General features: G+C 50.0%; 2 protein-coding genes across 2 annotated transcripts in view; one reads left to right on the plus strand and one right to left on the minus strand.

Moving 5' to 3' along the window:
• Positions 1-4,537: 4,537 nt before the first annotated feature.
• LOC134037099 (transcription factor JunD-like) lies at positions 4,538-6,347 on the plus strand. Its single transcript, XM_062482416.1, has one exon. It carries the CDS (start codon positions 4,783-4,785, stop codon positions 5,680-5,682), a length of 900 nt encoding a protein of 299 aa, XP_062338400.1. The 5' UTR covers positions 4,538-4,782; the 3' UTR covers positions 5,683-6,347.
• A 3,164-nt stretch (positions 6,348-9,511) lies between these two features.
• The window catches only part of LOC134037100 (ras-related protein Rab-3A-like), a 6,101-nt gene continuing 2,928 nt past the window's right edge, over positions 9,512-12,684 (minus strand). The window contains exons 2-6 of the mRNA XM_062482417.1: positions 12,016-12,240; positions 10,517-10,635; positions 10,253-10,377; positions 9,672-9,900; positions 9,512-9,625 (exon numbers count right to left, since the gene is read on the minus strand). Of these exons, the coding sequence (XP_062338401.1) occupies positions 9,710-9,900; positions 10,253-10,377; positions 10,517-10,635; positions 12,016-12,240 (660 nt within the window). The 3' untranslated portion in view covers positions 9,512-9,625; positions 9,672-9,709. The remainder of the gene's footprint in view (positions 9,626-9,671; positions 9,901-10,252; positions 10,378-10,516; positions 10,636-12,015; positions 12,241-12,684) is intronic.

Consider the following 12,684-nt stretch of genomic DNA (forward strand, 5'->3'; position numbering starts at 1 on the left):
GTAGGGTCTTCCCAAGGGGGGCACATGCACAAAGGCCACCCTGTCCCCGCCCAGGAGCAGGGACGTGTAGTAGGTGTAGTCACACAGGTACCTGGGGCAGACAGAGAGAGAGAGAGGAGAGAGAGGGGGGAGGGAGAGGAGAGAGAGAGGGGAGAGAGAGGAGAGAGAGGGGGGAGGGAGAGGAGAAAGAGGGGGGAGGGAGAGGAGAGATAGAGGGGAGAGAGATGGGAGAGGAGAGAGAGGGGGGAGAGGAGAGAGGGGAGAGAGGGGGGGAGAGGAGAGAGAGAGGGGAGAGAGAGGAGAGAGATGGGAGAGAGAGGGGGGAGAGGGGTTTTGAAGCTCCACCTTTTTTGACTCTGGTCTGTACCTTTGTCACGCCCCAAAATTTGCTGCGCGCTGCTCTGTGTACTTCCACAGAATTACAAAGAAGAACGTTTTTCAAGGATATTGAAAATGGACTACGGTCGTAAATGCAGTGTTCCGGGCTGTACAGGGAATGCTGACACTTTTCAGAGTCTTCCTAAGGAACCAAACACTCGACGGGCTGTGATGTTTGTCTATGAGAAGATCCCTGTGGAGTTCGACCCTCAATTACATATTTGTTTGGTTTCTGAGCTGCTGCCACCAGGGTCTGAAGAAATGCCCCCTTCCACTCCTTGCATCAGGGGGCGACCCTGATAGCTGGAGAGGGCCAGCTCCTCAGCAGGAGTGAAGTCCTGTGGAGGAGGGCCCCCCCCAATTTTCTTTGCCTAATTTTTCTTCCTGTTGGCTGCAAGCAATTTCATTGTTCTATAGGCCCTTTGTATACCAATATCCTACAAAGGGACTGACTCAGACAATTCAGCCTTGTACTTGTTGGCATTAAAATATGTTCAAGTATTGCCTACTGTTACTTACCGGTTTGAATTATGGTTTTACATTTATTTATCACAGAAAGGAGAAAGAACATACAAGAACATTCAAATCTGACTGTTTACTCTACTCTGACTACATGCACTTATTTGCTTTTCACAATGTATGCTTCATGTTTGGCTACTCGCAATGTTTTGGGGCTATCTCGTTATGATCAGTGACCTATGCTCTTTTGTAAAGCTCTCTCTTGGAAGTCGCTTTGGATAAAAGCGTCTGCTAAATGAATACATGTAAATGTAATGTAAATGTTTAGCGTGAATTGTAAATTACGCATTTACATTTCTAAGTAGCTTACAGCGAAAATGAGGGGAAACAAGTGCCAGAGAGTGAATCATTCCCTAAAGCAACTCGTGTGAAAAATGAACAGCTTGTTTGTATCCATAAGATAACGACATCAAGAAGATAGCATAAACAGTCTCGCACCAACGACTCACCGGTCACAATCACCGTCTTCTTGGTGGCCATGTAGTTATTATATTAGTTTCCTTCTAAATATTCATATCCCGATGAGTTTAGTCGAATGTCTCATCCATCTTTCCCTCCCTCACTATTGCCGCTCTTGTTCTACGTTTGTTGTCAACTCAACCGCAGCAGTTCAGAGCGAAGCTGAACCACAGCGTCATCTGCTGTTGTGGTGTGCTCTGTTGCACAGACAACCGTTTACAGAAAACTGTACAATAAGTACCGCTTTCCTTGTCGTCATTATGATACTATAGTTGATAGGCTAAGGACCCTTATGAAAAGAGTGAAGGATACAGTGCATAAAGCTGACACCCTCCACCAGGCAGTAAGGGTGTTACAAGGCAGTAGAGTGTGTTACCAGGCGGTAAAAGTGTGTTACCAGGCGGTAAAAGTGTGTTACCAGGCGGTAAGGGTGTTACCAGGCAGTAGAGTGTGTTACCAGGTGGTAAAAGTGTGTTACCAGGTGGTAAGAGTGTTACCAGGCAGTAAGTGTGTGTTACCAGGCAGTAAAAGTGTGTTACCAGGCAGTAAGGGTGTATTACCAAGTGGTAAGAGTGTTACCAGGCAGTAAGTGTGTGTTACCAGGCAGTAAAAGTGTGTTACCAGGCAGTAAGGGTGTATTACCAAGTGGTAAGAGTGTTACCAGGCAGTAAGTGTGTGTTACCAGGCAGTAACAGAGTGTTACCAGGCAGTAAGGGTATATTACCAAGTGGTAAGAGTGTTACCAGGCAGTAAGTGTGTGTTACCAGGCAGTAACAGTGTGTTACCAGGCAGTTACGGTGTGTAAGAGTGTTACCAGGCAGTAAGGGTGTTGCCGGCGGAAGTCATTAAACCGTTCCATCCCATGGTGGTAGGAGCGGTTCCAGCTCCAGTGGCCTCAGTGATGACAGCGTTCCATCTGCGCCCAGCCCAGCGGTGACTCACCCTGCTGGGGTCCCGGACACACACTGGCCTGCTTGGATGGACAGAATAACACACTGCTGCAATTAACACTTTTGTTGCTTTTAAACATGATGCTTCTTTATTTGCTATAAAATCAGAAACAAAGGTTTTTTCTCATACGTGGTGATGAAGGCTCTGAATGGCCACCTACACACACACACCTACACTCACACACACACTCACACACAAGCAGGAAGCCTGTTTACCACCCACACATTCTGCACTGCAGTCCTCATCCTCTCCCCTCCCTCCTCGGTCCCCCCTATTCATTCACCTGCTCCTGCGTCACTACCCATGTCAGTGTTACCATGGAGACTAATGATGCCCTTTTTGTGTTCCGTGGTGCTGATGCAGACGAAAGTCCACAGACGTCATCACTTCCTGTCCATCCCTCCGTCTCCCTTCTCCCTCCTCCTCCACCTCACCTCTCCTGCTGGTCTCCCTCCTCCTCCACCTCACCTCTCCTGCTGGTCTCCCTCCTCCACCTCACCTCTCCTGCTGGTCTTCTCCTCCACCTCATCTCTCCTGCTTGTCTCCCTCCTCCTCCACCTCACCTCTCCTGCTGGTCTCCCTCCTCCTCCACCTCACCTCTCCTGCTGGTCTCCCTCCTCCACCTCACCTCTCCTGCTGGTCTCCCTCCTCCTCCACCTCACCTCTCCTGCTGGTCTCCCTCCTCCTCCACCTCACCTCTCCTGCTGGTCTCCCTCCTCCTCCACCTCACCTCTCCTGCTGGTCTCCCTCCTCCTCCACCTCACCTCTCCTGCTGGTCTCCCTCCTCCTCCACCCCACCTCTCCCACTGCTCCTCCTTTTCACCTCACGTCCTCTTTTTTTCCAAATGGTCAAATAGTTGTAATAAATCATTTAGTGTGTCTTTTCTGTTAGAGCAGACAGTGCTGTGTTGGGCTGGCCCCAGGAGAGGAGGCTGTGTTGGGCTGGCCCCAGGAGAGGAGGCTGTGTTGGGCTGGCCCCAGGAGAGGAGGCTGTGTTGGGCTGGCCCCAGGAGAGGAGGCTGTGTTGGGCTGGCCCCAGGAGAGGAGGCTGTGTTGGGCTGGCCCCAGGAGAGGAGGCTGTGTTGGGCTGGCCCCAGGAGAGGAGGCTGTGTTGGGCTGGCCCCAGGAGAGGAGGCTGTGTTGGGCTGGCCCCAGGAGAGGAGGCTGTGTTGGGCTGGCCCCAGGAGAGGAGGCTGTGTTGGGCTGGCCCCAGGAGAGGAGGCTGTGTTGGGCTGGCCCCAGGAGAGGAGGCTGTGTTGGGCTGGCCCCAGGAGAGGAGGCTGTGTTGGGCTGGCCCCAGGAGAGGAGGCTGTGTTGGGCTGGCCCCAGGAGAGGAGGCTGTGTTGGGCTGGCCCCAGGAGAGGAGGCTGTGTTGGGCTGGCCCCAGGAGAGGAGGCTGTGTTGGGCTGGCCCCAGGAGAGGAGGCTGTCTGAGGTATGTACCTCTACCAGCCCCCAGAATCACAACTGAACATGGTTGTTCTCTGTTCCTGTTTTGTGGTGTACCACAACAATCTGTCAGGGAACTCACTTCCTGTCAGAAAACACTTCCTTGTAATGTCAGTATAAATAGAGGCTTTCTTGGAAAAGCCCCCCATTGTTCCCCTTGACCTATCATATGAAGAGTAGAAGCCCCCTTACCTATCAGATAACGAGTAGAAGCCCCCTTACCTATCAGATGAAGAGTAGAAGCCCCCTGACCTATCAGATGAAGAGTAGAAGCCCCCTGACCTATCAGATGAAGAGTAGAAGCCCCCTGACCTATCAGATGAAGAGTAGAAGCCCCCTGACCTATCAGATGAAGAGTAGAAGCCCCCTGCACTTGGTTGAATGTTGATATAAATGCATACACAAACACAGCAACATAACCACAAACTACAGCTTTTCAAGGAGTAGGTATTCCTTTGTATTGTGGTATGATATGTTGTCAAGATGACGTTGGAACACTGTAAAGGGAACACTGTACAGTACAAAGTTTCTGTGAACATTATCCGTGTCGGGCGCGCCCCTCCCTGCTCTTCCCGCCCCGCCCTGGCGACCCTGGGCGTTCTATTCTATGACATCAAACCACAATGCACTGCGCTGTTTGCAGTTTACCCTCAGTCTCCATAGCAATACAGACAGGCTCGGCCCCTTATTTAAATTGAACCGGAAACAAACGTCATTTCGGGCCAATCTCCTCGCTCTGAAATGACATAATGGAATTTTTAGGGATAGAAACCGTGCAGAGGGTTGGGCGCGCGCATAGCAGTCTTGCCACCGGGAAAAAAGGCTTTAGCCGCGTGAGCAGGAAGAGAAAAAGGTTATCGTTTAAACCTGTAGAGCTAAGTAAACGAACAATCGAATTGGCAGCTTTCAATACTAACAGCTGTTTAGAGGTTAGTTATAGAGAAAATATATCGTTTTACTTTCGCGATTTAGCCACTGGATCGTCTTCATGCGTAACGCGCCCCAGACCCTCATGTGAGGGTGTAGAATGGAAACAGCCTTCTGTCCCAGTGTGCTGAGTATCCGAGGGCTCTCCAGCGTGTTGTCCCAGAGCAGCATGATGAAGAAGGAGCTGAGCCTGGCCCTGACCGAGCAGAGCTCCAGCCTCAAGCCCAGCCTGCGGGACGCGGACGGCCTTCTCGCCTCTCCGGACCTAGGGCTCCTGAAGCTGGCCTCGCCAGACCTGGAGCGGCTCATCATCCAGTCCAACGGGATGGTGACCACCACCCCGACCTCGCACTTCCTGTACCCGCGGTCCGCCAGTGACGAGCAGGAGTTCGCGGAGGGCTTTGTGAAGGCGCTGGAGGATCTTCATAAGCAGAATCAGTTGAGCGAGGGGACGTGCGTGCAACCGGACAGACTGGACCTGGTCGGTAACGCAGCCCCGGTCTGTTTACCGTCAGATCTTCCCGTTTATACGACTCTAAATGGATACGGAGCGAGCCCACTGGGCACTACGGTTAACTATTCCACCGACACTACACCCTTTCCTCCGCCGCCGTCTCATCTGCTGAGCGCGCAGCAACAGGCGGCTGCGGCAGCGCTGTCACGACTCCAGGCTCTGAAGGACGAGCCGCAGACGGTGCCGGACATGACGAGCTTCGGCGACAGCCCGCCGCTCTCCCCCATAGACATGGACAACCAGGAGCGCATCAAGGCGGAGCGGAAGAAGCTGCGCAACAGAATAGCGGCGTCCAAATGTCGCAAGCGGAAGCTGGAGCGGATCTCCCGTCTGGAGGACAAGGTGAAGAACCTTAAGACGCAGAACACGGAACTGTCCTCCACGGCCACCGCGCTGCGGGAGCAGGTCGCCCAGCTTAAGCAGAAGGTCATGAACCACGTCAGTAACGGTTGTCAGCTTCTCCCAAACCAGGTACAAGCCTATTAGAGACGCCCACCGGTACATACGGATGGGCATAACGGCCCGCCTCCGGCAGTAAGGACACAGATGAACTGAAAAGTTACCCTGGGGTTTACTCTCAGATGCAAACTGGGAGTCTGATGGAACTGGAACATGGCGGTATTTTACCCAGGCTGTGTTAAGGCGGCCAAGCCGTTTAAAATGATTTTTGTAGCAAACTGACTGCTGCTGTTCAATTGGGAACTACTGCAGCCCGAACCACAGCGCTGCCTGCACCCGGGTCCACAGCGCTGCCTGCATCCGGGTCCACAGCGCTGCCTGCATCCGGGTCCACAGCGCTGCCTGCATCCGGGACAATCTCACAATGCAGCGGGCTAGCAGCATCTCTACCGTGTAATATAATGCCTTACTTGTTTACAAGCACTTATCAATGACAAATAATGTATATTTTTATTTACCAAAACATACGTGTCTTATTTTACATTGTAAAATTGTAATTTGGGGGGGGGGGGGGTATCTGTGCATGTCCTGTCGTTGAGTACAGGAGCCTAATCCTATTTGTATTTACAATAGCCTATATACATGTGTAGTTCGTTTGCAGCCGGTCTCTTGATGTGTTGAAAACTCTGTGTAGCAATTTAACGGGATTTTACCTCTCAATGGTGACAATTAAATTCACTGAATTATTTAAACTGTGTAGCTGCTTGTCTGTTCTGTTGTATTACACCGGTCCATAAACAATGTCTGGTTACGAGGAAGATACCGAGCCCAGCACCTGCGAACAAACAAGGAGCAAGACCTCCATGGATATTCGGTGAGATCACGCCACCTGGTGGCCACATGGCGCACCTTTATGGCTGCTGGACCTGAAGAGACATTCTATGGTGAGTTGTATAGTATATCGCATAGTATATGTTAGATGTCTACATAGTAAAGTATCAATAGTACATGTTAGGTATACATACGTTTTTCTAGACTGCCGATATGGCAAAAGTACACACATCCTTCACTCAAGTAGAAGTACAGGTACTCATGTTTAAAAGGACTCTGGTAAAAGTTGAAGTATTGTCAACACCCTTTCACTCAAGTTAAAGTAAATAAGTATGTGCTCTGACATATACTTCAGTAAAAAGTAGCCATTACTACTACCTGTCAGAACTCACATCATATTAGCACATCAATACAAAAAGACACTATAGACACGTGTAACGGGTGTGAACCTGTGAAACTCACTCCTCAGGTAATTAACAGGCCACCCGCGTCAACTACTAGTTAGCTTTCCTTTGGCGTAGCTGGTAGTGGTCGCGCTTGGCAAGTCAGAGGCTGTGCGTTCGAGCCGAGCGAGTAGCGAACGTCAACTTGTTGTGACTGAGTGTGGCTACGTCTGTTACATACCGTCACACACGCAGCGCATTAGCCAGGAATCTTGTTTGACGTGGACAATTTTGAACATCTCCCTCATATATGACCATGGGTGATCAGTAATGTCTCTATTCTCAGTCACGTCCACATCGCTAACTCCCCCTGTCTCATCCATAACATACCTTTTTTTCCACAGTGAAAAGAGATGAAAGAGGGGGAGAACAGAGAAGCCAAAAAAAGAGTAGATGAAAACAGAGCAGAGTATAATAGAGTACAGCACAGTACAATAGAGTCTATAGCCCTCATATATTTTTGCCTTCTGCCTTGCGCCATGGTAGCTTAGTAGACTATCTTACGTTTGTTGTGCGTGATAGCCAGGAAATGAAAAAAAGGCACGCAATGAAAATAAATAATATTGATCATACCACCAAATACAGAATAACACTAAAGTAACAAGCCTGGCTTGAAAAAGAAGTAGAAAGTAGATATGTGTTAAAAATTTAAGGAGTGAAAGTAAAAAGTTGTCAGAAATGTATCGTGAAGTACTGATACCAGAAAAATCTACTTAAGTTTGTTACGTACTGTAACAAAATATGTTTACAACCCATCTCTGGCAGACTGTTGAGACAGACAGGTACCAGACAGACACAGCCAATAGACATAAGAATCCCAGAAGTAATATTTCTCATTTATTAATTCCTCAAAATCTTTAGCACACCTGAATTTACAGAATTACAGCACAATTCACACATGACTAAAACCCAAGGAAATTAACTCCCATATTTACAAGGAAGATGGGAGGAGCCTCACAGGCAGGTTAACAGCTGTAGCAAAACACAAACAAAATTAATAAAAACAGTTAACGTTAACTTAAAGTTAACAGATGTGGTAAAAAGTGTAGAAAGTATCAGGCTATTCTGCTTCCCTTGTTTTAAGCGTTGACTGAGTGCAGTTCTGAGTAGTGGCTCCCTGGATGGCTCCCCCAGAGGCCTGGAGCAGAACTGGAGCAGAACTGGAGCAGAACTGGAGCAGAACTGGAGCAGAACTGGAGCAGAACTGGAGCAGAACTGGAGCAGAACTGGAGCAGAACTGGAGCAGAACTGGACAAGCTGTCCAACAGCCAGAAGCTGCCTGGGACAACCCCTCCACACCTGGGTCAGGGTCACCATCAGGACCTGGGGTCAGGGGTCACCACCAGGGTCAGCATCTAAGGGTCACCATCAGGACATGGGGTCAAGGGTCACCATCAGGGTAATGATCTAAGGGTCACCATCAGGACCTGGGGTCAGGGGTCACCATCAGGGTCAGGGGTCACCATCAGGGTCAGGGCTGCTCTGCACATGCTCTGTACAACACCCAGAGGAGTGTTCAAAGTTCCTTTCTGCTGTAGGACACAAACGCTGACAAACGCTCACACACACACACACACACGCTCACACACACCCTTCCTGTTTCTGTGTCTCTGCACTTGACAGCGTCCCTTCACTACCATGCAAGCAACACGCCGCCGCCACCATCACCATCATCATCTCTAAAACATTAATAAATAAAGCTATAAATAATGTATAAATATAAACGTGGACATAATTGAGGTGATAAAGCATATCTGTGCCTGAGCTCCAACATAACCTCTAGAACATTCACATCACTTCCATCCCTGGAACTTTTAGAAGTATTGGGTGACATCACAATGACGTCACCATGACGAACATTCTTTAGACACCACATCCTCAGGTAACAACAAAGGGGCCAGAGTGTTTACAGATACAGATCCTGTGTGTGTGTGTGTGTGAGAGAGAGAGTGTGTGTATGTGTGTGTGGTCTACACAAAATAATTATCCTCTTTAGAATGTGTTGCACTCCAAAGTGGGAGGAGCATTTCAAGGTGGTGTCCTCACATCCAGACTAGAACAAGCTTGTTCACACCAAACATCCAAGTTACAAACCTCACATTCAACAACATGCACCTCCAGCAAAACCACAGACGTGAATAAACAATACTTCTGGATTTCTTTTTTTTTTTTTTCTATGTGTTCCTATACTAACCCATCTTTTAAAATTATCCTCTTATTTTCCACATATAGTGTAGCCCGCCACCCCTGTAGAGACAAGGAGGGTTGTTGCAAGGCAGTAGGATGGTTTCTGTGCCCATAAGTCCTGCAACCCCAGATCACTCCAGACTGAAACTAAGTTAAATTCTGTCATCTTGATTTAGGAATGTTTTTTTGTGGATATCTTATGAGATATGTTTGCAAATGTGATGTTGTGTTTCTTGACCCTGATATCTTTATCAGCCACTGATTGGTGGTTAGAAGCCAAAGCCAGACATACCAGCCAATCAGAAGCCAGAGAAGGGACCACATACATACAGGTTGTGTGTGTGTGTGTGTGTGTGTAATGCTCTGGGTGTATGTGTGTGTGTAGTGCTCTGTCTGTGTGTGTGTAGGGCTCTGTATGTCTGTGTAGAGCTGTGTGTGTGTAGGGCCCTGTGTGTGTGTGTGTAGGGCCCTGTGTGTGTGTGTGTAGGGCTGTGTGTGTGTGTGTAGGGCCCTGTGTGTGTGTGTGTAGGGCCCTGTGTGTGTGTGTGTAGGGCCCTGTGTGTGTGTGTGTAGGGCTGTGTGTGTGTGTGTAGGGCCCTGTGTGTGTGTGTGTAGGGCCCTGTGTGTGTGTGTGTAGGGCTGTGTGTGTGTGTTCAGCAGGCACAGTCCTGGTGGGCCCGCTGGGGCTGCTCAGTGAGCTGTGGCCCTTGCTTGGCCCCAGTCAGGGCAGGGTCAGCGTTGTCCAGACTCTCAGACATCCTCTCACAGATCACGTCCACCAAACGCTCGAACGTCTGCTTCACGTTAATGTTGTCCTTCGCACTCGTCTCAAAGTACTCAAACCCTGGGAGAGGGGAACAGGAGTTAACCAGTCATACCTTAACAGTATCAGAACCAGGAGTTTGAATCATCGTTTGAGTCATGACAGATGTTCTCTTCTACTGGTCACAAACTAGAGGGTTCTACCCTAACCCTGAGTGTTTGTGTGTTCTAGCGTGTGTGTGTATGTTCTAGCTTGTCTGTGTGTTCTAGTGTGTATTCTAGTGTGTGTGTGTGTTCTAATGTGTGTGAGTGTGCTCTAGCATGTGTGTGTATTCTAGTGTGTGAGTGTGTTCTAGCGTGTGTGTGTATTCTAGTGTGTGCGTGTGTGTGTCTGTGTGTGTGTGTGTGTGTGTGTGTGTGTGTGAAAGCCTCACCCAGCTGGTCAGACAGCTGCCTCCCTCTCTCTGCAGCCACCACCCTCTCGTCCTCCATGTCACACTTGTTCCCCACCAGCAGCACCTGGGCGTTGTCCCAGGAGTATGTCTTGATCTGGGTGGCCCTGCACACAGACACACACAAGGTTAACATATACGCAACACAATCATAACCACATCCAAAAACATCAGTGACACACACAGAAACACACACACAGAAACACACACACAGAAACACACACACAGAAACACACCCAGACTCACCAGTCCTGCACAGCGTTGAAGGAGTCTTCGTTGGTGATGTCGTACATGAGGATGAAGCCCATGGCTCCTCTGTAGTAGGCTGTGGTGATGGTCCTGTACCTCTCCTGCCCTGCTGTGTCCTGGACACACACCACCCACCGCACACACAAGTTCTTACTCGTACAGTGTATATACAGTGTCTGTGCATGCGGGTGTGTGAGGGCATGTGGGTGTGGTGTGTGTATGTAGTGTGTGTGTGCGTGTGTGCGAGGGCATGTGGGTGTGTGTATGTAGTGTATGTGTGCGGGTGTGTGAGGGCATGTGGGTGTGGTGTGTGTATGTAGTGTGTGTGCGTGGGTGTGTGAGGGCATGTGGGTGTGGTGTGTGTATGTAGTGTGTGTGCGTGGGTGTGTGAGGGCATGTGGGTGTGGTGTGTGTATGTAGTGTGTGTGCGTGTGTACGGGTGTGTGAGGGCATGTGGGTGTGGTGTGTGTATGTAGTGTGTGTGCGTGTGTGTGAGGGCATGTGGGTGTGGTGTGTGTATGTAGTGTGTGTGCGTGTGTACGGGTGTGTGAGGGCATGTGGGTGTGGTGTGTGTATGTAGTGTGTGTGCGTGTGTACGGGTGTGTGAGGGCATGTGGGTGTGGTGTGTGTATGTAGTGTGTGTGCGTGTGTGCGGGCATGTGGGTGTGTGTATGTAGTGTGTGTGCGGGTGTGTGTATGTAGTGTGTGTGTGTGCGTGTGTGTGAGGGCATGTGGGTGTGTGTATGTAGTGTGTGTGCGTGTGTGCGTGTGTGAGGGCATGTGGGTGTGTGTATGTAGTGTGTGTGCGTGTGTGCGTGTGTGTGAGGGCATGTGGGTGTGTGTGTATGTAGTGTGCGTGCGTGTGTGCGTGTGTGTGAGGGCATGTGGGTGTGTGTATGTAGTGTGTGTGCGTGTGTGCGGGTGTGTGAGGGCATGTGGGTGTGTGTATGTAGTGTGTGTGCGTGTGTGCGGGTGTGTGAGGGCATGTGGGTGTGTGTATGTAGTGTGTGTGCGTGTGTGTGAGGGCATGTGGGTGTGTGTATGTAGTGTGTGTGCGTGTGTGCGGGTGTGTGAGGGCATGTGGGTGTGTGTATGTAGTGTGTGTGCGTGTGTGTGAGGGCATGTGGGTGTGTGTATGTAGTGTGTGTGCGTGTGTGTGAGGGCATGTGGGTGTGTGTATGTAGTGTGTGTGCGTGTGTGTGAGGGCATGTGGGTGTGTGTATGTAGTGTGTGTGCGTGTGTGCGTGTGTGTGAGGGCATGTGGGTGTGTGTATGTAGTGTGTGTGCGTGTGTGTGAGGGCATGTGGGTGTGTGTATGTAGTGTGTGTGCGTGTGAGGGCATGTGGGTGTGTGTATGTAGTGTGTGCGTGTGTGCGTGTGTGTGAGGGCATGTGGGTGTGTGTATGTAGTGTGTGTGCGTGTGTGTGAGGGCATGTGGGTGTGTGTATGTAGTGTGTGTGCGTGTGTGCGGGTGTCACCTCCCTGTCCTCCCTCACCCAGATCTGCAGCTTGATCCTCTTGTCGTTCCTGTAGATGGTCTTCACCTTGAAGTCTATTCCCACCGTGCTGACAAAGGCTGGCGTGAACGAGTCGTCAGCGTAGCGGAACAGGAAGCTGGTCTTGCCCACGCTGCTGTTGCCAATGATGAGGATCTTGAACATGTAGTCAAAGTTCTGGTCTGACGACTCCTTCTGCCCGTAAGAGGCTGTTGCTGACGCCATCTGACAGGAGGAGGAGGGAGGATTATGAGTGTGTTAGTGTGTGTGTGTCTGTGTGAATGGATGTGTCTGTATATCTGTGTATGTGTGTTTACATGTCTGTCTGTGTATGTAGGTGTGTTTTGGTATGTGTCTGTGTGCAGGTGTGTCCGTCAAGTTGAACAGTAAAGAAGTATGAGTTAAACTGGGTAAACCAATCAGAGACAGAGTCTACTGTGATCATGGCGTAGAGACAGTCTACTGTGATCATGGCGTAGAGACAGAGTCTACTGTGATCATGGCGTAGAGACAGAGTCTACTGTGATCATGGCGTAGAGACAGTCTACTGTGATCATGGCGTAGAGACAGTCTACTGTGATCATGGCGTAGAGACAGTCTACTGTGATCATGGCGTAGAGACAGTCTACTGTGATCATGGCGTAGAGACAGTCTACTGTGATCATGGCG

This window comes from Osmerus eperlanus, chromosome 16 (genome assembly GCF_963692335.1).
Source record: "Osmerus eperlanus chromosome 16, fOsmEpe2.1, whole genome shotgun sequence".
Classification (NCBI taxonomy): Eukaryota; Metazoa; Chordata; class Actinopteri; order Osmeriformes; family Osmeridae; genus Osmerus; species Osmerus eperlanus.

Bases quoted from the DNA above. Each gene is read 5' to 3' on its own strand.
- LOC134037099 (XM_062482416.1), top strand. From the start codon at position 4,783: ATGGAAACAGCCTTCTGTCCCAGTGTGCTGAGTATCCGAGGGCTCTCC.